At 35.8% G+C, this 25,771-nt stretch overlaps 1 protein-coding gene across 1 annotated transcript; it reads left to right on the top strand.

Annotated features, from left to right (window-relative positions):
• UBLCP1 (ubiquitin like domain containing CTD phosphatase 1) lies at positions 1 to 25,284 on the top strand. The gene is made up of 11 exons (XM_040239494.1): positions 1 to 5,476; positions 9,161 to 9,358; positions 10,135 to 10,226; positions 10,844 to 10,929; positions 11,010 to 11,125; positions 12,127 to 12,225; positions 14,497 to 14,534; positions 15,096 to 15,194; positions 18,036 to 18,152; positions 22,539 to 22,666; positions 24,203 to 25,284. The coding sequence occupies exons 2-11, from the start codon at positions 9,205 to 9,207 to the stop codon at positions 24,228 to 24,230; spliced, it is 957 nt and encodes a 318-aa protein (XP_040095428.1). The 5' UTR covers positions 1 to 5,476; positions 9,161 to 9,204; the 3' UTR covers positions 24,231 to 25,284.
• Positions 25,285 to 25,771: the final 487 nt, after the last annotated feature.

The raw sequence follows: 25,771 nt of genomic DNA, 5'->3' as shown, positions 1-25,771 counted from the left end.
AGCAGAGACACTACTTTGCCAATAAGGGTCCATCTAGTCAAAGCTATGGTTTTTACAGTAGTCATGTGTGGATGTGAGAGTTGGACTATAAAGCAAGCTGAGTGCTGAAGAATTGATGCTTTTGAACTGTGGAGTTGGAGAAGACTCTTGAGAGTCCCTTGGACTGCAAGGAAATCCAACCAGTCCATTCTAAAGGAGATCAGTCCTGAATATTCATTGGAAGGACTGATGCTGAAGCTGAAACTCCAATACTTTGGCCACATGATGCAAAGGACTAACTCCTTGGAAAAGATCCTGATGCTGGGAAAGATTGAAGGCAGGAGGAAAAGGGGATGAAAGAGGATCAGGTAGTTGGATAGCATCACTGAGTTAATGGACATGAGTTTGAGCAAGGTCCGGGAGTTGGTGATGGACAGGGAAGCCTGGCGTGCTGCAGTCCATGGGGCTGCAAAGAGTCGGACACAATTGAGTGACTGAACTGAAGTAGATAGACTGAAAAGTTATGTATATGTAATACTTAGAGCAATCACTATAAAATTTATATAAAGAGATACACTTCAAAATAATACAGACAAATCAAAATGGAGTTCTTAAATCATGCTCGAGTAACCAACAGAAAGACAGACAACATAGAAAAACCACCCAAACCAGAAAACAATAAAGTGGCAGACTGAAGCTTCAAAATATCAATAATTGTATTACATACAAGTGGTTTATTTTATTTGTAAAAGCCAAACAGTGGAAAGGACCACAATGTCCAATAGGTGAATGATTAGACAAACTGTGTTAAGTCCATACCAGGAAATCCTCAATCATAAAAGGAAATGGACTACAGATACACACAACTGCTTGAGAAGATCTCACAGGCCTTATTCTGAGTGAAAGAGGCCAATCTCAAAAGGCATATACTTGCATAACTCCATTTACATAACATCTGGAAATGAGAAAATCATCAGTTAATGATTAGAAAATTAGAAAAATTCGAAATTAGGAAAACATTAGTGATCGACGGCTTGAAATGGTGAAAGAAATGGTGGTTTCTGTGAGTATGAAGATGCAGCACATGGGGTATCTTTGTGGTGATGGAAGAGTTCTATATCGATTGCAGTAGTGGCTATGTGAATCTATATGATAAAATGGCATAGAATTACATGCACACATATTGTAGCAATGTCAGTGTCCTGGTTTTGATATTATACTATAATTACCTAAGATGTGATCATTAGAAAAAAACTGGGTACATGATCTCTTTTTGAAATCTCCTATAATCTATAATTATTTTAAAGTATCATGTATAAACTGTATACCCTTACCTAAAGAACAGAAAAGATTTTCAAAGATAGGCATAAAAATAGTGGTAAAGACATGTCTGTATTATTTTTGCTGTTGTTTTGTTTTGGGACATGCTACAAGGCATGTGGGATCTTAGTTCCCCTAATAAGGATTGAACCTGTGCTCCTGCAGTAGAAGTGCGTACTTTTAACGACTGGACTGCCAGGGAAGTCCCTGTATTGTTTTTAATAAGAGAGAAAAAGAATGTAAAATTATTTAAAAAATTCAAATACAGAAAAATACAAATAAGGTGAAACTCACTTGCTCTATGATGCCATCATGTGATTTCTTTCATTCACTTAACAAATAGTGAGCGCATCCTATGGTGCCATGAATGGTTAACATTTGGTGTGTATTTCAGAACTTTCCTGTGCATCCAGTCATTTACAAACTATAATCATTATAATCACCAATGTGTACTATTATATGCATAATATGTATAATATATATGTATTAATATATATATTATATATATATCATTACTTGACATTCTTTTCATTTATTAGTTATTCATTTCCAAGTGTTTATTTGAGTACCTTCTTTAGCCACCATCATGCGAGGCTCTGAGAATATAGTAATTAATACAGCAGACATCCATTTCCTCAGAAAGTTTACAGGATAGTAAAAACTGTCACTAAACAAACTGAAAGAAATACACAATTATAATATCAAGTTTAGACAAATGCAAACAATGCTTTAAAATGCCCAACTGTGAAAATAGAGGACAGTAGTTATGGCAAGATATCACGGCATGTTTATCATTAGTAGAAATGAGCCTGCAGAGAGAAAAGAGGTTAAAAATACAACATCAAGAGAGAGGGCTAACTGATTTTCTATGAAAGCTTCCTGAAATAGAAGGAGCCACAGCACAAATATGAGTTGGTTTCAGGTAAAAGGAAAATGCCACATTGAAACAAGCATAGGAAGTGAGGACAAGTGCAGCTATAATTTAGTTTGTAGATTTAGAGGTCTGAAGTTCAGGCAATTCCTCTTTGAGACTGCTTATTTCCTTAGCAAAATACAAGACAATATCATCTACTAAAAGTAAGGATATAAATCAGAAGATCTGAGTTTGGAAGAGAGTTGAGATTTTAAGTAGTCATTTGGGAAAGCAAGATGAGTAGAGATACGAAGTAGTACCCTTGCCAGGGTGAGTTGAGGGCCTGCAGAGTCGGTTCTATGAGGCAGATTCTAACTGTTTTCAGCACACTGACTGAAGTCAGGGAAAAAATAAGTGTACAAACATTCAAAGAGAGAAACAAAGTGCTACAGTGTACTATATATATTTTTTTAAAAAATATGAGGATGTTTTTCAATTGGAAAGGGAGGAAGAAAATGGCCCGAGAAAGGGAAGGAAGTAAAGAGAAAGATGGAGATGCAAACAGGGTGATAGCTTTCCAGCTGGGGGTCAGGAATGTACTTTTGTCCTCCAATCCCAGCATGGTCACTGTGATATCAGTTTATCTTCACTGTAAAATCTTCACTGGGATATCAGATTCTGTGAAACTGTTACACATTTCTGTTTAGTCTCGTAGACCTGATAATCTATCAAACCCTATGGGGTAATTCCCAGGCAACTTCAGTGGCTGCAGGGAAGGATGAATGAGGCACAGAGACTCTAGTGAGCAAGAGCAGGCTGACATTTAATTTTTCTCTTCTTATTGGCAATTGTGAGCTGCTTGAGTCCTTTTTAAGGTCCATTTTATTATATTCTTTCCTAGTTAACGAGTCCAGTTCTTTTACTCAAATGATATCTTTCAATTGACCGCAAGCATTTTCTCAATATTATTTTTGATTTAATAAATGTTTAGCTAAATATAAACAGACTTGGAGGAATTTAGGTATGGGCATAATTAAAAATCATCTGTTACATGAACCACTTGTAAAATACTCCACAACCATTATTCTCTGAGAAATACTATTGTTCAACACTTGGTTAGATAATTTGTAATTATTAAATTATTTACATTTAGTAATAAGAGACTTATCAGACCCTTTGTACAATGGCTATTCTGTGATTAAAAAGAACCTCCATGCGAATTTTGTTGCTTAGAAATAGTAAAGCTTAAAAATGTTTTTAACTGATGTTAACAGAAACAATCTTCTCTAACTGCAATGGCAAAAATATAAAGTTGCCAAGAAGCTGTTTCAGTTCAGTTCATTTCAGTCGCTTAGTCGTGTCTGACTCTTTGCGACCCCATGAATTGCAGCACGCCAGGCCTCCCTGTCCATCACCAACTCCTGGAGTTCACTCAAACTCACGTCTATCAAGTCGCTGATGCCATGCAGCCATTCCATCCTGTCATCCCCTTTTCCTCCTGCCCTCAATCCCTCCCAGCATCAGAGTCTTTTCCAATGAGTTAACTCTTCGAATGAGATGGCCAAAGTACTGGAGTTTCAGCTTTAGCATCATTCCTTCCAAAGAACACCCAGGACTGATCTTCTTTAGAATGGACTGGTTGGATCTCCTTGTAGTCCAAGGGACTCTTGAGTCTTCTCCAATACCACAGTTCAAAAGCATCAATTCTTTGGCGCTCAGCTTTCTTCACAGTCCAACTCTCACAACCATACATGACTACGGGAAAAACTATAGCCTAAGGAGCTGTTTAGAACGTGAATAAAGCAAAATACACTGGGGTGAAAGAAACTGTAATTCATTGCCTAGTCCTTTGTCTTTTGACCATCTCTTTAGCTAGATTGCTAATAAGTGACTTTTGCACAAGTTCTTTTGAGTTTTCCCTTTCCTATTTTTTGAAAATTAGAGGGAATACTTCTTATTGCAAATACGCTTCATTTAAAAAAATGAACAGATATCATTACTAGTGCTATAAGAATTACCAAAAAAGGGGAGGAAAACAGAGTTTGTGTGTCTTCATTAAATACTGTTAAGACACAAAACCTGCCTCTTTGCTCCCTTTCCAACACCCAAAAGGGAAACATGGATCAGTTACATGCTATCAAGAAGAAAGAAAAATACAAGTAATTCGACTAGTGCGTGTGAGTCAAAGTCGCTCAGTTCTGCCTGACTCTTTGCGACTGTATAGTCCATGGGATTCTCCAGGCCAGAATACTGGAGTAAGTAACCTTTCCCTTCTCCAGGGCAATCTTCCCAACCCATGTCTGCCGCATTGCGGGCAGATTCTTTTATCAGCTGAGCCACAAGGGAAGCCCCGACTAGTGCATACTTAGAGGCCAATATTATTTTCACCGTTTCCCTTCCTTTTCAAAGCCTACTACATTTGCCGCCACAGAAAACAATCTAGTGAGCAATTATTATTATTTTCCTACTTAAAAGGATGCACGTTGGGAGTTCGCTGTACCAGACAGCGGGTGCTCCAAATTTTCATTAAAGTCTGTAATTCTTTTGTTAGGGTTTGTAATTGGCTTTCTTAGCATTATGAGGGAAAACGTAATGGAGGTGGCAATGGGCAGGTAGACATAATTCGATACAAGACCACAGTAATCTCGATGGCAGCTCTGAGATCTGCTTGCATGGTTCTCTGAGACTTGGGCTTGCCCCTTTCCTGACAATCCTGTTTCTTCTGGGATTGGGTAAAACTGGTAGAATTCTAAACTCCTGAAATTACTAGTGTTGGTGGCCCCTGGTGACAGGTCGAGTTCTCAAGTCCTCAGTCCTCAAACATCACCTTTCAGGCCTCATTCGAAACATGACAAAGCCACACGAGTCCCAGGCCCGTCTCCCACGAGGATCTCCGTTCACCTGAGTAAGACAGGGCGCTGCCTCCGAGCCAGCTTCGTTTTTGTCGAAATAATACCACAGACGTCATACTCCCGCGACTCCCACGGATCCCGCCTAACTCAAGAGCCCGCCAGCGGGACGCATGCGCAGAACTGGCGAGGGCCCGCAGCCAGCCAGGCGTCGTAGGCGTGTGTACAGCGGTCACGTTCTCCGAAAGGCCTGCTTCCCTCGTCGCGGTGAGGCAGTTCTTGGCGGCGACTATGTAGTATCACTACCCGAAGAGAAACAAAGGACGAGATTGTCCCGTCTCTGGCGCGCTTCCGTTTCAAACCCTAACTTCCGGTTCGTTAGCCGGTTCCGGTCCCCGCCTCTCACTTCCGGTCGCCGTTGGTTCCTCTGCGGTCGGTTCCTGCATCCGCTGTTGTCGGTTTCGCTGTGCTCCAGGTGAGGGGACTCTGGGCATCCCTGCCCACTGCCCGCGGAAACACCGTTGGGCTGGAGGACCGCACCTTTGCTGTCCTCGCTGCGCGACCTTCACTGTGGCCTGGCAGGCCGGCTGGGGCTGCATTAGGGCGTCCCTCCCGCGCTGCCCTGGTCCGTCCGCGGCCCAGGCCTCCGGCCCCGGCCCGCTCATCACAGGGGCCGCCCCCCTCGCATCCAGCCTACTCGCCTGGGTGGAGGGCTTTCCGCACCTCTGTGGATTTTTGCGTCCTCCCGTCTCATTCCTCCCTCGACTGGGATTTGTCCATTTCTTCCCCCTCCCTGTTGAACGTATCCCAGCCCTTTTGGGTTTTGGGGGTCTCTGCCTGCCTTCTGTGCTGTTCCCTAGCTGCCGCTTCGAAGCCCACAGCTCTCTCCTCTGCACTCGCTTGCAGTTGCTGCAGCCGTGCTGTCCAGAGAACGAGTTGACAGTACTTCAGTTGTTAGGCTTTACTAGGCAGGTTGAAAAGTTAATTCCCCTCAATTCCTAAGGTGTTAACTTAGGCTGAAGGTCCTTTCAAATTGACCGCCTTTGCTACTTTTTAGTTGTGTGGTCTGGAGCAGCTTGTTTTTCTTCTTTTTCAAATTTCTAGTCTGTATAATGAAGACAATAGTTGTCTGTTTAGGATTGTGAAGATTAAATGAGATTATTCAATAAAATTGTCGAGCAGATTATAATTTTTCTATTTTCACCACCATTTGTATTGCTTATAAGTGCTGTCATGGCTGTTATTGCACGGCTTAATGCTGTTGTCGTGGTAGACATTACTACCTTGACTAGACAAGTCACCACTGTATGTTAGGTTGGAAGAATTTATCCAAACAGCCGTTCTTGACCGTAGTTTCACCACCATAAAGGTATGTTCCTTGAGTCGGTGATGCCATCCAGCCATCTCGTCCTCTGTCATAAAAAAAAATAAAAAAAAAAAAGGTATGTTCCTTGCTAACTTATTTGGGTTTGATCGCTGTCCCTACCCTCAAAATCGTTTTTTGCTTTATAAATCTGATAAGATCTGGAATGACACAAAACATTAGAATTGTGTAAGAAAAGGCCAAGTGTGAAAACAGAAGATGACTCATGCATTTGCATTGCATTGCTCCATTGTGAATGATCTAAATATTCAAGGAGTAAAGTTCAGTATAACTTTGAAAATCAGTTTTAAGGGCTTTTGCATGAAACTTTTTTATGGCGTTTGTTTTGTTGTGCCTAGTCCTTTAGAGCAGGTGTCAGTTTGGAAATCTCCTTGTGGCGTGGGTGATATGTAACATTTGTATACTGCTCTACTAAGCACACAGAGCCCATGCCATCTGGCACATTTTCTTTTTTAAGTCTAAGAAAATTGAAGAGCCTCTCTAACTTTAACATGCCTCAAAGATGGGGAACAGGGATTGTTAAAACACAAATTGCTAGGTCTCTTCTCTCCAGGCCCAGTTACATTTCTGACACGTTACCAGCTGGGGTCAGTGCTGTTGAATGGTCTGGGGACCACACTTTGAGAACACTCATCTAGAGGCACAATGATTTGTCCGCATCCACCTAGAGTTTTGTTCTGCCCAATACAACGTGCTGTATTAGCGCTATTTGCATTCCTAGCTCTTGTAAGTTTTCATTTTTATTTCCACTTCTTACAGACAAATAATATTTAACTGGTATTTCTGTTTGACACAAAAGGCTTATTTGGCTTTTTTGAGGAGTATAGCATTTGTTAGAGCACATTCTCGCCGAGTAGAATACATTGCTCTAAAGTAAAAGTTTTAGTAGAGCAGGATATAAACACAGAATGAATGTAAGTGAATTTATGGTGCTCTTTTCTAATGGGCATGCTGAAGACATCTTGTTTCCAAATTACATTTGCATGTTAAGATTCAGAATTTGCCTTCTTTCTTGTTGTTGGTTGTAATACTTGAAGAGTGCAGTCAAATGTGTTAAATATATTATGACAGCATTTGTAAATACCACTACTTTGAGATGAAAAAAATCTAGTTCTCTGACCTGTTGGGGGAACAAACGTGAAAACTGGTAGAAAGCTTTATGGCGGGGAAGACCTACCTGCTATCATTGATGAGTGGCAGCTGCTGTATAATCTTTGTGTACTTTAAGTTCAATTGTGTTCAATTTGTGTACTTTCTGTGCCTGTGGGTTTTGTATTTACTGATCTTTGGTACCTTAAGTTCAATTCAAGAGAGACACAAGGGGAAGAAACTTGAGATTTAGTCTGAAGACCTGTTCATTTATCAGCTGTTTGCACATAAGCCAATTACATAACTTCTCTGAACTCTTAGAGAATTCCATGGGCTGTATAGTCTATGGGGTCGCAAAGAGTCGGACACAACTGAGCGACTTTCATTTCACTTCTAAACTCCTGTTTCCTTCACAGTGAAAGAGAGACAGTTCTTACCAAACAACCTTGTTAAATGAGATTGTGTGAAAACTGTTCTGTGTATTCAGTTCAGTTCAGTCACTCAGTTGTATCTGACTCTTTGTGACCCCATGAACTGCATCATGCTAGGCTTCCCTGTCCATCACCAACTCGCGGAGCTTGCTCAAACTCATATCCATCCAGTCAGTGATGCCATCCAACCATCTCATCCCCTGTGAAAAAGTGAAAGTGAAAATCGCTCAGTTGTGTCTGACTATACAGTCTATGGAATTCTCTATGCCAGAATACTGGAGTGGGTGGCCTTTCCTTTCTCCAGGGGATCTTCCTAACCCAGGGATGGAATCCAGGTCTCTTGCATTGCAGGCAGTTTCTTTACCAGCTGAGCCACAAGGGAAGCCCAAGAATACTGGAGTGGGTAGCCTATGCCTTCTCCAGTGGATCTTTCTGACCCAGGAATCAAACTGGGATCTCTTGCATTGCAGGCGGATTCTTTACCAAATGAGCTATTAGGGAAGCCCTGTTTATTAAATCTGAAATAAATAATGGCCATTTACCATTTGTTTAATGCTGTGCCTAAAACACTTCAGTTCTAGTTTTTGAAACTGTTTAACCAATTACTTACTTGCATAGTACTACCTATGTCCCAGGTAGTATGTGACTTACAAAAATTAACTTACTCCTCATGAACCTTGAGAAGTAGGTAGTATTAGCATCCCTATTTTACTGATGAGGAAACCTAGGCACTAAGAGTCAATTAACTTTCTAAGGTTAAATAGCTAATAAGTGGGATTCCTGAACTCAGGTAATCTGACTCAAGAGTTTATGCTCTTAACAACTCCCTGTCCTACCCTGCAAATGGTAAATGAATATGGATGGTCCATCATGGAGGAACTTGCCTGTAGCATAAACCTGATCAGAGAGGGAGAAATATGTAGCTCATGATTGCAGCTTTCCAAACAGGAATAATCTGATAGAATACTAGAGGATTGTAACTAAGCTAAAATTTGGGAACATGGAGGACTTTTAACTTTGACTCCTAATAACTTTTGGTGTTCTGATAACATTTCTATAAGTAGAAAATCCTGTTTCTCTACTATCAAGTTGTAAAATAGGACTCAAAGGATGCAGTTTATAAAGCTTAGAGCTTCGATACATCTTTTTAAAATTTTTTGTTGAATATAGTTGCTTTGCGACATTGTGTTAGTTTCTGCTGTATGACCATGACTTTGATATGTCTGTTTCAACATGTATATGGCTTTCTTTCTAGGTATCTTTTTCAGAAGGAAAACTGCCTTATCATATGTTTCAAGGATGGCTCTTCCTATCATTGTAAAATGGGGTGGACAGGAATATTCAGTGACCACACTTTCAGAAGATGATACTGTGCTGGATCTCAAACAGTTTCTCAAGACCCTTACAGGAGTGCTACCAGAACGCCAGAAGTTACTTGGGCTCAAAGTTAAAGGTAATTTTCTCCCTTCTTCAAATTTATTGCATTGATATATTTGTAAATCTTTACATTAGCTATTATCAGTTCACCTTAATAAGTCTTCCCCCCGGAGGTTTCTTTGATATCCCTTAAACTATTTTAGTGATACAAGTAAGAATATTTAAGGATACTTGGAAATAACACCACTATTAAGATTACTTTTGATTTCCTCTGACAGTTGATGTTTGCTTGTTAAACCTTGGACATGAAAGTCCCAGGTAAAGAGTGGAATTTGTAATATCTGTCTTCTAGTACAGTCTTTTCATTACAGCTTGGGCCTTTTACTCTCTCCAAATTAACTTTTCTCTTTTGAAAGTAATGACGATTTAGAAATTATCAGCAATGTTCATATTCAGTTAAAAGGCACTTTTAAGGTGTTTGTGTTTGTTTTATCATTGAAGAGTGAGTTCTGAAAAGCAATAAATCTACAGATAGCCTAGGCACTCAATTTTTAGGACTTTCTGGAAAACAGTTATCTTCATCTTGAACAGCAGAATAAGAATAAAACATGAGTTTATTTAGTTAGTTGAATTAAATATGTTCCTCTAAGATGGAGTTGGGGGAAAAAACCCAACTTTGTATTCATCACTCTTCATAGTGTATTAGAAACTGCTATTCCAGCAGTAATAGTTTATTAATTTAAGGGAAAAGAACCTGCTGTGGAATCTTTTAATGTTAGGGTTTTATATAATGGGATAGTGAAATCAGCACCTGAACTTTAGTGAGAAAACAGTCATTTGCTTGTATTGTAGGCAAACCTGCAGAAAATGATGTTAAGCTTGGAGCTCTCAAACTGAAACCAAATACTAAAATCATGATGATGGGAACTCGTGAGGAGAGCTTGGTAAATGTTTACTTTTGTTACATTTGTCCCATTGAAGATGCGTGCGTGCTTAGTCGCTCAGTCATGTCCGACTCTTTGCGACCCTACAACTATAGCCCTCCAGACTCCTCTGTCCATGGGATTTTTCTGGCAAGAATACCGGAGTGGGTTGCCAGTTCTTCTTGCAGGGGATCTTCCCGACCCAGGGATCAAACCCACGTTTCCTTCATTACAGGTGGATTCTTTACCACTGAGCCACCGAGGAAGCTCTCCCTTTGAAGATACTATGATTTATATCACACTGTTACATCATAGTTTTAATTGTGGTAAAACTGTCAGTTTAATAGTCAATAGAAAGTAAAAACTGCACAGTGAATGTGGTATTAACTCAGCAGAAAGCAAACACTGGGGAACTTGTCAGTGTACACAGGCAGCTTTTAGTTTAGTAGTAGTGATAATGGTGAAATTTAACGTGGTAAATCTGCCCAGTGAACATACATAAAATGTGGATGTTTTCCCATAGCATGTGCTTGCAAGACTTTTGGACTCAATTTGTACCTCTTAATTTTTTATGCTATGCATATATTTGTTATGATAAAGAGAATATGGTAAAGCAATACTGTTTTTCGTCTTAATAGGAAGATGTCTTAGGTCCACCTCCTGACAATGATGACGTTGTTAACGACTTTGATATTGAAGATGAAGTAGTTGAAGTAGAAAATAGGTGAGTGCTTTTCATCATCAAGGGAATTGGTTGTAATACTAGAGAAACTAAATCTTTCATCTGATTTTATTTTTCATTAGGGAGGAAAACCTACTGAAAATTTCCCGCAGAGTAAAAGAGTACAAAGTGGAAATTTTGAATCCTCCCAGGGAAGGGAAAAAACTTTTGGTACTAGATGTTGACTATACATTATTTGGTAAGTCAGCTGAAACTGTGCTTCATCGTCTGTTACCCGTTAACAGCATTTTTCCCTTTTGTTTTTTCCTTGCACTATGAATTACTTAAAGCATTTCTTTTTATTTTAAAAGTAAATCATTTATTGTAAGCAAAAAAAGAAGTCATATGTAATCCCAAGATCCAGAGATCTTTTTTATGTGTTAATTTCCTGGATGTTTATATGTATATCCTTTTCATGTTTACTTAATGATATATTCAATATTGTAGTCATTTTATATTCATTGTGAGTTAAATATATGTATTTCTTGGTCTGGTGATTTTCTAGTTTATGACTATGTGATAATTTAATAAAGCCATTACCTATTTATTAACATTTTATGAGGATTATTTAAAAATAATTTTTGATAGTTTATTCCTGGTTTTCTATTATGTTCAAGACAGATTCTTGAATTTAAGAATTTGACATTTGATATTTCATGTCAACAAAAAAAGATGTTCATTTCATCCTTTAATATTGCCAGAAATAATTGGTTAACTCCTGACATTAAAATGAGCATATTTACCTCTAATCCTAACCTTTAAGTACATGTCATAAGTTAGTGTTCATTTATTTTAAAGTTTGATTAGTAAATTAATTGAATCTGTCATTTTGGTGAAATATGATTGTATTTGGAAGGTGAATGGCTAAAAAGTGAGTATATCTGGCCCTGGTTTGTTTTTCATATCCTAAAATAAGATCTATGTTTTAGAGATTAGAAGAGAAGAAAACTTACTGTTTATTATGTAAGCCTGAATTCTGGGTATTGGCTCTTTGCAAATTGAACAGAATTGATCAGTTAAAGTTGGATTGCAAGAATACTGGATTATGTGCTTTGAAGATGTCCCTCTGTCAGCTGATAGAAGTTAGTCTGAAGTAGTTAGTATTTTGAGTGTTTCTGTTATATTTCAGAAGTTTAATCGATATTAGATACTTATCCATGATAATAAACTAATCATCATCTCTAACTGATTTTATTTTAGACCATAGGTCTTGTGCAGAGACTGGGGTAGAATTAATGCGGCCATATCTTCATGAATTCCTAACATCTGCATATGAGGATTATGACATTGTTATTTGGTGTAAGCTGTATTTCTTGTTTAGATTTTCATGAAAATAAGGTTGTTGCTTATATTACTTTGCTTTATAAAATGTGACTTAAATTTTATTTTGCAGATTTCTGATGAAGCATGTTTGATACTTTCATTCATCACAGTGTAAATGTATACATGTATTTGCCAATACCACTGAAATATAGGAAGAGAGTAGTTTATAGTGTGAAATAAAATGTCCTGTTTTTATAAGACCCCACTTTGATAAGGATCTTTTCTTTCTGATATTTACTATAGACTCTTTGATGTTTTAGTATCCTGTTGCTTTCTCCTTTCTTCATTATTCTGTCTCAGAACATTGGAGAAACATATGTATTAAAAAAAATTTACAGTGATATAGTTCAGAAATAAAGGCAATGTGAATTTACTTAGGGAAAATTAATAAGTGTGTTAAAGCAGTATGACTCAAGTTGTGGTCTGCCATTCCAGGAACTTATAGGACTATGATAAGAGTGAGTTTGCTCCAGAAAAGTAAATTTACTGCATTACTGAGCACACTGTTCAGTTGAGGTGACATTGTTTTTTTGTGGCATGATTTTCTGAAAAGGAAAGGGGAGTGGTGTATTGATTTACATCTCACCTTCCCATAAACATTTTAAGTTTTCTCTTGGCAATGTCATAAGCAGAAAAGAGCTATCCTAATTGTGAATTAAATAAGCTCCCATCAGCTAAAGATGGTACATTTAATTGTACTAGGTTACTGATTATAGAGGCTACATACTTCTGCAGTCTGTAAATTTCCTTTGTATTTTCTCTTATAATCAGAGTATTTCAATAGTTTAGTACTAACATGAATGCATATCCATTATAACTAAATATATAGTTAAATATATAATTTTCTGATTTTTAAGATACAGAGGAGAAAGCTTCCTGAAAAACAGTTTTGTGTTCAGCAATTCTGACTTCTGAGATGACATTTGAGAAAAGCGTTTATCCTGTAAATGTTATTAGACTTAGGGATTTTGAGAACTTTTTACAATCATATATTTAAAATAGGTTATTTTTATAAATTTCATAGTAGTACATTGAAAAGGGCATCTCATTTTATAGCTAAGTAGACTAAGGTTTTAATTCTGGCTCTGACCTTACTGATACTGGGCAGGTCAGTTAATCGCTCTGAGCCTCAGCTTCCTCATCTGAGAAATGAATATAAGGAAACCTATATTACAGGATGGTTATAAGAATAAAATGTTGATATAGCAACTAGTAATGTGTCTGACATGTAATAATTGCTTAATAGTTAGAAATCCTTTTTATTAGCTGAGAATCTTTGTGTTTTTCATCTGGGAATTATGGATTCAAAATATATACTGAATTAAAATATTATTTTTCCCTATCACATGATTTGTTGTCATTGTAGACACATCATTCTCTAAAATTTTAGTTCAGCTGACCAATTTTGCATGTAAGGTGATTTTGGCTCTTTTATGTGTGCTAAAGATTTTTATTCCGAGAACTTAGGTACCTCATTTGCCCTTAAAAAATAACATACATGCGTGTGTATATACACTTTAAATAATTGAACTCCTTTTTCCCTTTTGAAATATTTTACTCTGTAATACCTATGTAGTTTCAGTCCAGTAACTTGAGATGAGTAATGCGCATGAAGCTGAAGGTTGAATTTTAATGTCAGTGATCTCAAAGTGGTTGGTGACTGACAGTGAGCAGGTACATGACATAGATGCAGTTTATGAATTTAGTTGTCGCAGACTTGTTAAAAGCTGCTGGACTCAGTGATCACTAAGTTTGCTGGACCTGGAAAAATTCTAATTTTCATTAGCTTATATTGACATATATAATATTCATCTGCTTATATTGACATACATACATACACACACCCACGCCCACCTGTGTGTTAACTGGCAGGGGGACATAGGGAAAAAAAATGAGATCCAGGCACCCTAAATTCAAGTTTAGAACTCATGGAGAATAGTAGCAGGGCTGTTTTTAAAAGGGTGATTAGGGCTTGATTTATGAATTTCCTAGGTTCAGAGTTCCTTTGAGCATTGGTGACCGGTATCTTTTAGAGAAAAGTTAAAAATTGTTGTCTTGAAGACACAGTAAAATAAGTTTGTTTTTATAAATAAGTAAACGAAAATTAACCATAAATTATGCTAGGGATTATTTGTGGTGTATTTGAACTTTTAGTATTGCTTAGAAACTAATTTATACAGAAGAAAGATTTTTTAAATAAAGTTCAAACTTTTCATATATATTGTGTTATCATTCCTCATGTTTTAGCTGCAACAAATATGAAGTGGATTGAAGCTAAAATGAAAGTAAGTGTTAGAAAACAATCCATTTAAGAACATTTTGAAACTGCATTTGTCTTTTTAGAAAGTTCTTAATTAATTTCATTGTCATTGGAGGACATTTAGTAGCAAAACAAATGCCAATATCAGGAGTTAGAAGTGTTTTTCACGTCTGCTTAGTGGTGATTTGCTTTGATTACCTACCTATGTCTTTTTCAAGATAAAATACAGCAAAGCTCCTGTTCCTCTTTCCCTCATTTTACGCTAACACTTGATTTTCCTTCTTTTGTCTGGTGTGTGATGCTTGAAGGAGTGATGCTCTTCTAAAATAGTGAATTAGGAAGTAACCTGTTCCTGGTAATATATTGAAAAGGGCCCCTCATTTGGAAGCTAAATAGACTAGGGTTCTTCGGACTACCATTTACTCAATCTGCTTAGTGAAACTAAAATGCTTGCCAGTTGTTGATCAAGATGTGGTAGCCAGGGGGATAGAAAGATGGTGTAATGGGAAATTATGTTGGACGATTCATAAAGCCTGGGATTGTCCACATTATTATATTTTAACCACATGAACATTTATATTTATAGGAGCTGGGAGTGAGTACAAATGCAAATTACAAGATTACCTTCATGTTGGACAGTGCTGCTATGATAACAGTGCATACTCCGAGGAGAGGATTAATAGATGTAAGAAGTCATTTTTCTTTTATTTAAAGATTTGCTTGTTTTCTGTTATACTATTTGGGTTTATATTGATGGAATAAACTACACAAAGAGTTTAGAAATCCGAGTGGATAATAAAGTGTCAGTTGAGTTTTGACAGAGGAAGCTGTATTTCAGGTTAATACATTTGAATTTTAGTGACAAAATTAAGAAGCTTAAGGAAGGGCTGTCAGGAAAAGTCATGGTTAATTGTCCCATGATGATAGCAGCACAGTGTTGCTAAAGACAGACTGCTGCTGCTGCTGCTGCTAAGCCGCTTCAGTTGTGTTCAACTCGTGCGACCCCATAGATGGCAGCCCACCAGGCTCCCCTGTCCCTGGGATTCTCCAGGCAAGAACACTGGAGTGGGTTGCCATTTCCTTCTCCAGTGCGTGAAAGTGAAAAGTGAAAGTGAAGTCGCTCAGTTGTGTCCGACTCCTAGCGACCCATGGACTGCAGCCTACCAGGCTCCTCCGTCCATGAGATTTTCTAGGCAAGAGTACTGGAGTGGCTTGTCATTGCCTTCTCTGACAATGTAGAGAAGACAGAGTAGATGAGAAAAAATACTGGATATCTTCAGGGAAGATAGTAGAAACAGACCAGAACATACTTGTCTTGGCCTATATGAAACTGATAAATAAAAGCAGATACATCATGATGCATGTCTTTGGGGTGACATGTGAATGCCTAAAGAAAATAAGAAGAACAGTCAAAAAAGATTTATGTTTAAAAAGATTAAGTTTCTTCACTTTGTTTATGCATCAAGTAACTAGTCATATTATGAACTTCTAGTATCTGCAAAGCCCTGTAATGGGCACTGTTGGGAATAAAGAGATGAGAACACTTGGTTCCATGCCTTTTGGAAACACACAGAGTAATGGGAATTGGGGAGAACTTAGCAAACTAGGAAAATTTAGAAGAGACAGTATTAAAATTGTCCACCATAAGTCAAATTATGTGCATGGGGATTTTTCAGTAAAGGAAATTAAATATACATCAGGAGAAAATGTAATTTATTATCTGCTGAAGTGGTACATTTACTAAATCTAAACAGGGAAAAGAAGTGTGGCAAATGGTAAGCATAGGAATGTTTCTAATAATGAAAAAGGAATAAAAAAATCCTCGATAAACAAATCCCCACCATAGTAGACAGTTGATTGTATAAATTTTTGTTCACCCATTTAATGGAATGCAGCTAACTATTTGATGTAGTATTTAGTGCTTTAAAATTTTTTCATGATATATTATTAAAGTGAAAGAAATATTTTAGCAGTATTTGCAAACTGTTAGAAAATAGTTTTTTAACCTTTGTTTGGTTCAGGGTTTCCCTTAGCTTAACAAAAGATCTGTGAACTCTTTGAGGCTGCCGCTGTTTATCAGAAAGACTGGAGGTAAATATACCGGAATATCTAGTTGTACTCTTTGGTACTAACTGAATTATAGGTATTTAAAATTTTTCCTTTGTCCTTTTTTGTGTTTTCACAATTTTTTTCCCTATGGTCAGCAACGTTACTTCTCTAATTGAGAACAAAGTAGCACATGTTTTGGGGAACATATAGTGCTTGACTTAATTACAAAATGACAGCTCTATTTAAGAGGATGTAGGATTGCTAACCCTGGCTGTCATAAAGCTCTTGTTTTATTTCATGAGATTTTATGTTGGCTAAGAAAACCAAAAATCTGGTTTATTGTTTTAGTTCCAATATATTTGTCTTCAAGTATTTAGGGGGTTTGTTTCAGTAGTAAACAGATAGTGCAAACACATACAGCAAATAAAATTTTAGTGAAATTAAAATATTTCAGTAACATTTTTTGTAGTAGCAAGAACACTAAGGAAAAGAGACTTTCTCCATATTAAGATAAATTATAGAAGGAAAAAAAGAAAACATTTTAAAATGACAACTCTTAGCACCATTTATTTATTACCATTTAATTTCATAGTTATTATTAATAGCATGTAATCTCGTATCACGAATGAGACTACTGCATTCAGCAGAAAGTAATTTTTCTTCTAAAAGAAAAAACTTTTAACTTCTAAAAGTTAGTGTATTAAAAATTTTTTTTGAATGTATAAAATATGTTCACATGATTCACAAATAAAATATGTAGTGAAAAGTCTTCCTCCGTCCTGAACCTTCCAGCCACTTAACTCTTCTTCCTATAGGTAATCACTATTACTTCTCATGTGGTCTTACAGAGAATTTATGCAAGTATCAACAGATATAAATATCTGAGGAATTATCTTTTTGAAGGCTGATTTTAAGAATTCAGAAATACAAGCAAGAATTTACAAATTATGGTATTTTTGAAGTTAAGCAGTCAGATGCTCTAGAAATTGTACCCCTGTACTACTGAACTAAAGAGGAAGTCAATTTTTGCTTTACAAAATATTTAAATATTTTAGTAAAAGAGCAAGATACATTGTTGTTAAGGTTTGCTAGTTTTGCAAACAGACCCCAAGTGAAACCTCAGGTTCTGGGGACATAAGACTGCTCAGCAGACTCTAAATAATTACTAGATTCTTACTTTTTAAATTAAATACTCTCATTTTGATCCCAAATCTTCCGGTTAAAATTATTGAAAGTGTTATAATGGGCTTAGTTCCATTAGACATGAGCAGACCTTTCAGAAGTTAACATTGGGAGATACATTGTCTCTTAAAGTGTGTTGCCTCTCAGTTCTGGTCTGTTCACAGAGCCAGCCATCACTGTCTTGTGGTAAAGGAACACTCTGGCATAGTTCTGTAGGCATTTTGCAGTATTTTTGCTTCTAAGAAAGGATGAACTATTTATGAAATTTGAGTTAAATCTAAGTTTTTATTCTAAGGTAAAGCCTCTTGGTGTTATATGGGGAAAGTTTTCGGAGTTTTACAGCAAGAAAAACACCATCATGTTTGATGACATAGGAAGAAATTTTCTAATGAACCCACAGAATGGACTAAAGGTAAGACATAATTTACTTGCTATTCTCATATATGCTGGTATATGCAGTAGAACTTTAGCACTATTGAATTTCATAAATTTTTTCAGGTAATGTGTTGGCAAGAAAAACATGTTTAGAAAAATTCATATAAAATTGAACATTTTCTCTCTCGCATGGTATCTCCTTAGTTAACCAACTCATATAGATGTTTTATTTTCAGTTAGCTCTGAGGAACAACATGAGTTTACTGACATTGACTTTCAGCATCAAAAGTGAAAGCATCAGACATTGTTGGATTAGGGATTTAAGGATTGTTGTTGTTGTTAAGCCTTTTAAGTCATGTCTTACTCTGTGTGATCCTATGGACTGTAACCTGCCAGGCTCCTCTGTCCATAATGATTCTCCAGGCAAGAATACTAGAGTGGGTTGCCATGCCCTCCAGGGGATCTTCCCAACCCAGGGATCGAACCAGCTCTCCCTCATTGCAGGCAGGTTCTTTACTGTCTGAGCAGTGTAAAATTGGTAAGAGAGAAATTGAAACTTAAAATTTTGGTACCTGTGGCTGCCTATGTGTCAGAACAATAAGAAAATGGAAAAGAGAGCTTTATATTATGGTACTAATGCAAATGAAATCTCCATTTGAAGTGTAAATTCTGACACTAAGATATTTTTAATCTCAGTCCTAAACTTTTCCACAAGCTGAATTCTTGATGACTTTAAAAAATAAGAGAAAAACTTGAAGCAGATACATTTTTGAAGCTATCCTTGTAGACTATTGATGTGGTCTTTGGTGTACAAGGAGGATAGTTGAGGGAATTTTTATTAATCTAGGCAGTGAATTGTCACAAATATAAAAACTGTTGACTTGGAAGAGAAGTTCTAGGGGTAGATTGGTGGTTATGTTCCCCTTTAAAAATGATTTCTGTTTGAGGCCTTAGGAGAAGTGCTTTTCCCCTGTGTGGTTTACCAGATATAAGACGCAAAAGTACATTCTTCAGTCTGAGCAAAGATTCAGTTGATCTAAGCTGAATCTTGTATGAAACCAATGGTATCTATACTGGAAAGGAGGTAAAATCATGGTATTCAGGGAACGATTAAAATATTTTTTTTTGGTTGAGATATAATATTAGTTTCAGGTGTACAATGTAATTTATGATTTGATATTTGTATATATTGTGAAATGATCACCACACAGATCTGTCACCATACAGAGTTATTTTTTTTTGTTGTGATGAGAACATTTAAGATCTACTCTCTTAGCAGCTTTCAAATATGCAATATGGTATTATTAACTATAGTTATGCTCTACCTTATATCCCCATGACTTATTTTATACCTAGAGGTTTGTACCTTTTGACTTTCTTCATTTCTCCCACCTACCCATTTCTGGCAACCACCAATCTATTCTTTCTGTTCTGTTATGTATGAGCTTGGTTTTGTGTGTGTGTGTTTTGTTTTTGTTTTTTTCTTGGATTCTGCGTGTAAGTAAGATAGGGAATGACTTTTGAGAAGAGCTTAAATTAAAAAAAAAATATTACTTTCATGTGTGTTTTTAGAAGAAACATTTTCCCAGCCAACATTTGGGCCCTCCTCATCTCTGGATACAGCAAGATGATACAAATTTCTAGTACTTTAGAGCAAGATTTTTTTTTTTTTAAACCAGAGTACCCAGTAGAATCACTGAAGCAGTTCCTAAAAATATATTAATTTCCACCTCCAAAAATTCTAATTCAGGAGAGGTATTTTTAAGCATTCTACAGGTAATCTCTCTCATGTCTCCTTTTGAAAACTCCTTTTAAGAAGGTAGTAATTAATGTTCTGCCCACATTGACATAGAAGTGGTTTTGAAATTGAGAAATACTCTTAAACTCTGTGTTTGTTACCACTGTTTCATAATACTTCTGGTAGAAATCTCAAAGATTTCACAGAGATCTTAAAGACTGCTTATTTTTGAAGTAGTTAACTTCTTATAATAAAAGTTTGTTAATCTTAAGGTTTGAAATATAACATAGGAGGCTTTGTCAGTTACAAATATAGTACTGAACTTAAGGAAGTTGAGTTTTGGTCATGCATAAACAGTAGTTTCTCTGAACTTCACTTTTATTATCTATATAAGGAAGTGGAAATATAAGAGAATGCAGATCATCTAAATATTCTTAAGTTCCTAAAAATGTTTTTTTGGTTATGCAGCAATAGGGGTAATATATGTTGATCACTTAGATTATTCTTGAGAATGGAGCAGTGATTATACTGAAACAGTTGAAGTCAATTAGGTCAATTTTTTCCACTTTACTGGTTTAACTTTTAGATCTAGAATCTTGAGTTATTTTAGTTTTGTTAATAGTGCTTAAGACCGATTGTTTAGAAAGTAAAAGTAGCTTAGCAGGGCCTTGGGTTGAAAGTCTTATTTACTGTGCATTGACTCTGTACTTTCTCTTTCAGTCTAAATCTTTTCCTGGTTTTACACTGGAAATCACTTTGGTACATTGTATATTAATAGTTTAGAAGTTAATATGTTGCTTTTACAATCTTTAGTTACGTGAGAGAATACCTCAAAATATTACAGTATTGCCCAGGATTGTGCGAAAACTCATGTCACCACATTCTGATATCATGCCTGTTTATACCTAGCTGCAGAGCTTGCGCAAGCCCCTGCGGAGAGTCTTCTTGATCTCCTGCAGTCACTGCTGCTGCTGTGAAGCAGCACTGCCTGTTTGGAAGTAGGATCTCCTACAAGAGCTTGCATCTGTGCAGACTCTTGACAGCTCTTACTGGTGCCAGTCAGCCACCCGCTGACTCACAGCTGTGGAGGTCCTTGGCCCTAAGCTGTTTTGATGCAAATAGAACCTGGGATGTATGGGAGTATTTTCTTCTGTTGATTTCAAGCTGTTGTGTTTTTCCCGTGACACAGAAGTATATAAAAATTCTTGTTAAACCTCTACTCTTGATTGACACGGTAACACTCCCATGGGCTCATTGTTCTCAATAGGTAACAATGATCAAATGCCATGTTTTTAAATGTCCCTATGTAAAATTGAGCAGTTTGCATTTTCTCTCAGTCACAATAAGGATCTGTTAATATTTTACTAAAATGATTTTTTCAGTTCTTACAGGAGTATGTTTGATTAAAAAAATTTTTTTTTTAATGGAAAAGTTCAAACATAAAATAGAACTGCTTGGAATTATAAGCATGTATGCATCATCCTGTTTAAACAACTTCTTAATTCATGAATGTTTGCTCTATACCTTAACTGTTTTCCTCTCTTTGATATTTTGCAGCAAATCCTAGACATTATTTCATCTAAAATTAGTTAAAAGTTTATGAAATCCTATCTTGAGTGGTATGTAGATGAGCAGGTTCTTTAAAAAAGTTAGAACTCTATTGGAACTGTAACATAAAGAAAAGTACATAAAATGTATAGTTTAACATTGTTTTACAGAGAACTTCTGTAACTACCATTCAAGTCAAGATACAAAATTCCTTACTATAGTCTTCAACCCTGTCCATCATCCTGACTTTCATGCTTTTGAAATGAACTTTTTATCATAATAAAGTTTATTGAACTTAAAAATTCAGAAACTATGACCACTTTTTATGGGAAAACTCATATAATTAAAAATATTTCAGTGGAGACTTTAATAATAAAGAAAAATACTTATGATAAAATGTGAGTGAAAGCAAGTTATACCAATGCATAATATCTTAGTTATATAAAAATTTAATAGAAAAATACTGATGTGAAAATAATCAGACATTTATTTTTCAGCATTAGTGTGTTCTTCTATACTAATATATGATAATGATGTTTTATTCTCTAGTATTATAATACAGAGTTGATTTTTTAAATTTATTTAAATGTTTTCTCTTCTTTCTTTTTTTAAAATAACAACTATGTGGAGGACTTCTGGGGTTAAATGCATATGTAATATTGCATTTTATGGTCTGATAATTTTTTATCAGTTTTTGATCTTTTGAAATTATTTGTAATAGTAAATTTATGGTTTAAAAAAGTTTATCTCACTCTATTATAAATCAAGCTTGTATTGTGTACCTTTTTAATAAATGAAGTGACGTGAATGAGATTATTTAATTAGTAAGAAGCAACTAGATAGAAGGGGGAAAAGTCTTAAGTAGTTCTGCAAAGTAGAGAATCCATGTAGGGTTAAAGTGCTGTAAGATAGCTGGTGTTGTCAAGTTCAGACTGAAAGGCTAATAGAAGGCAAATTAGGTGGAAGGGGTCTTCTATTATAAACACACTGTGACTGTCAGTGAGATAATATAAAAGTAATTCTTAGTATTGACATCCTTGGTGATATTAATTTCATTGACTATAACTTAAATGTAAAAGTTTGTACTATTTTTCTTACTGCAATGTGAATTGTTGAATAATGTCTGTTTTCTAATAGATAAGACCTTTTATGAAAGCACACCTAAATCGAGATAAAGACAAAGAACTTTTAAAATTAACCCAATACCTCAAGGAAATAGCAAAACTAGATGATTTTTTGGACCTGAATCACAAATATTGGGAAAGGTAAGTGTCATTTGCTTATTCATTTATTTTTTCTGTACATTAATGAATGAAAAAATTGTCTGGTAACTCTGGTATACACATAACTCTTATTTTTTATTTAAAATGGGTAAATTCTCAAGCTGTTTTGTAATCTAGTGACATCTCCCCTGAAAGTGTTTTTCTCTTTCGTCTTAACCTCTAACTTGTTCATAAACCCACATCTCTTAAGACCTTCAATATTCTTTAGTAGAGAGGATCTCAGAAGCTAGCGCATGTTTTTAATGCTACCTGTTAATTATTTTGTAACATTTAGTAGGTCACTCTTTTATGAATCATATGAGAATGTAATCTCTGTTCTCATACTGTAAAATAATGTCAGGATAAAATAAAATACGCTAAAATGTTTTTTGTTTAAAAGTACAAGTAACCTCTCTATGTAGTGGAGAAATTAGAAAATTAATTCCTTTAGGCAAACAGTTGTGATTATGAAAGATACTAGCTTGATGTCTTGTCTTCTAGTCATTTTTTCTGAGCACAAATTTAAATACAAATCTACACATAGATTGCTTGTAAACATCAAGATTTTGCAGGAAAAACCTCTGGAGAAGTGGACAGGATTATGTACTGCAAGTATTCTTTTCAAAGTTGATCTTTAAAGATTGGATTTCACTAATACAGCAACAAAAGAAACTTCATGTAATATAACACTCTGGCTGAATTACACTTTAGGCTTTTCAGATCACTCGTACACTTATGTACTTAGATATATACTTGCATAAACTTGTAATATGCTTCTTACTAGAGTCTCATAATATTAGGACTGTCACTTTTATCCCCAGTTCCTGTAAATGGTATAATAACTAAGTCATGGGAATAATAGATGCCAGTGTGAGCAAGTTTTACCATCAAGACTTACCTAGATCTCCTGATTTTAAGAACTCTTTCTCCACCCCCATAGCTCTGAGTGTAGTAATTCATAAATGGGGGAAATAGAGATGTAAAAGTTTTAGTTTGTTTGCCCACTCCTGTAAAATAATACGAAGAAAAATTTGTTTGTTTAGTTAATTAACATTTTTACACTCTTGATCAGAGTTCTTTAGCAGCTTTGGCTCACTACCTTTATGCAGGAAGATCATTAAATGGACTTTGAGTTTTGGGAGAAATTTATAATATTAGCTAATACATTGGTTTCACATTTGGAAGTAAGACAGTATATAGTGACAGTGTGCAGCCTCCAGAGTCTTGTTTTCAGTCTGAACTCCACCACTTTCTTGATGTATGAACTTGGACAAATTGCTTAACCTCTTGTGACTGTAAAATAGAAATAAATTCTCATTGAAAACTCATAGAATATTGTGAGGACTAAATGAGTTAATGTATGTATTTAGAACAGTACTTGGCACATAATTAATGCATGTTAGGGATTATTAAGAGCTATTACTTATCTTGAAAAGGTTTGTTATTAAAATAATCAACTCTCTTTGGGGAGGAGTGTTAGATTGTTAACTTGAATTCAGTGTAATACAGCTTAGACATCTTTATTTTGATTTCTTGCAGGTATCTCTCAAAGAAGCAAGGACAGTAGTTACAAGCTGTACTAGCAGTTATTGAAAATACTTGATATCCAGGAACAACTTCTCGCTTTTATGCTAAAGATCATTATGATAGTGCTGGACACTGCAGCAAATACCGACTGCTTATACTTGGTCTTCCAGTTTTTTTGTAAATTTAATTTTATATTTTTTGAAGATCATAGCAATACGCCAAAAAAGGAAAAAAAGCTCCCCCCCATATGAATATACTGTAACTCTTAAAAAATATTTTCTCCAGCATAGAGTAGTGAGTACCCCCCGCCTACACACACACACAAAGTGGCAGAAATGTATACTTAACAATGTCATTTTGTGACTTTGGAAACAAGTATGTCTCGTGTTTTTGTCTCAATGTGTTGTCTAAGCCCAAATCCATCTGGAAACTACTGTTTTTCTGTTTAAAACCAAAAAAAGAAATGTTTTTAGTAAGGAACCTAATTTGGTTTGCTTAAAATCACCAAGATTTTTTTTTTTATTCCTTTGTCATAAACACAATTTCTCTTCTCACTCCACTACTTACATTTCTAAATTCTGACCTGTCTCAGTTGGGTCTGTATGTGTGTCAGTGTTCTTTGAGTAAAACTGGAAAACGTCTGCTGTGATACACATATGTCATAGTATGACAAGTAGTAAACATAAGACTGAGGAATGAAAGTACAGAACTAGAGTGTGTTTCTTTGTGGTGGCCAAGTAGAAGCACTCCTGCCTCAAACCATTGTCCAAAAAGCAGTACATTTTCAAATGGGATGTATCACTGGTTCAACCCTGAAAAGCATGAACAAAAAGTTTTTGTTCTGTTCCAGCTCTGTCTTGTAGACGTGCAGACCCTGTGTTTCAGTGAAAATACCTAGCCATAAGATGAAAAACAAATTACTTGCAATGCTTGTGCCTGCAGATATGTCATGTGACCACTGTTTTGCGTTGACAGTATTGCTTTATACAGTTCTATTTGAAAGAAATTGGATTCTTTCAAATAAACATGGTATATATTGTTCTTATGGGGGACTATTTCAGTGGTGTAAATAATAAATTTCTTTTCTTAAGACATTGGTTATCTGCTGTATATTATCCCAGATATTTTGCCTCTTTGTTGAATCATGAAACAAACACTAGGTTCAGGTAGGCACTTCTTGACAAAAATTAAATGTATATAGTTTTAAAAGTGTTTATCACTATTCATGCATTTGGAGTTGATTTTAGCAACTAATTAGATATGTTAGCTTACTTATTTCTAATAAGCACCATGTTTTCAGAAAGATAAACTGTTTTGGGTGGTTTTTATAAAGATACAGAGTGTAGAAGCCTTTGAGAACCCTTAATTAAAATGATTCAATGAGAGCATTTTAATTAGGCTAAATTTAAATACTTGAAGATAGAATAGAATCTTTTAGAGTATTTCTTTGGCACATTTTCCCACTGTAAAAAGCAGCTTATTATTCTAAGTTAGGCATGGAAAGGGCTTGATCTTTTTAAGAAAGTTGAAAACTTCAAACTGTTTATGGAGGTTGATAAAGAGCAAACATTTTCTAAATCA

This window comes from Oryx dammah, unplaced genomic scaffold, assembly GCF_014754425.2.
Source record: "Oryx dammah isolate SB20612 unplaced genomic scaffold, SCBI_Odam_1.1 HiC_scaffold_5, whole genome shotgun sequence".
Taxonomy (NCBI): domain Eukaryota; kingdom Metazoa; phylum Chordata; class Mammalia; order Artiodactyla; family Bovidae; genus Oryx; species Oryx dammah.
Note: the sequence above shows the minus strand (reverse complement) of the source record. Positions and strands in the feature narration are given on the sequence as shown.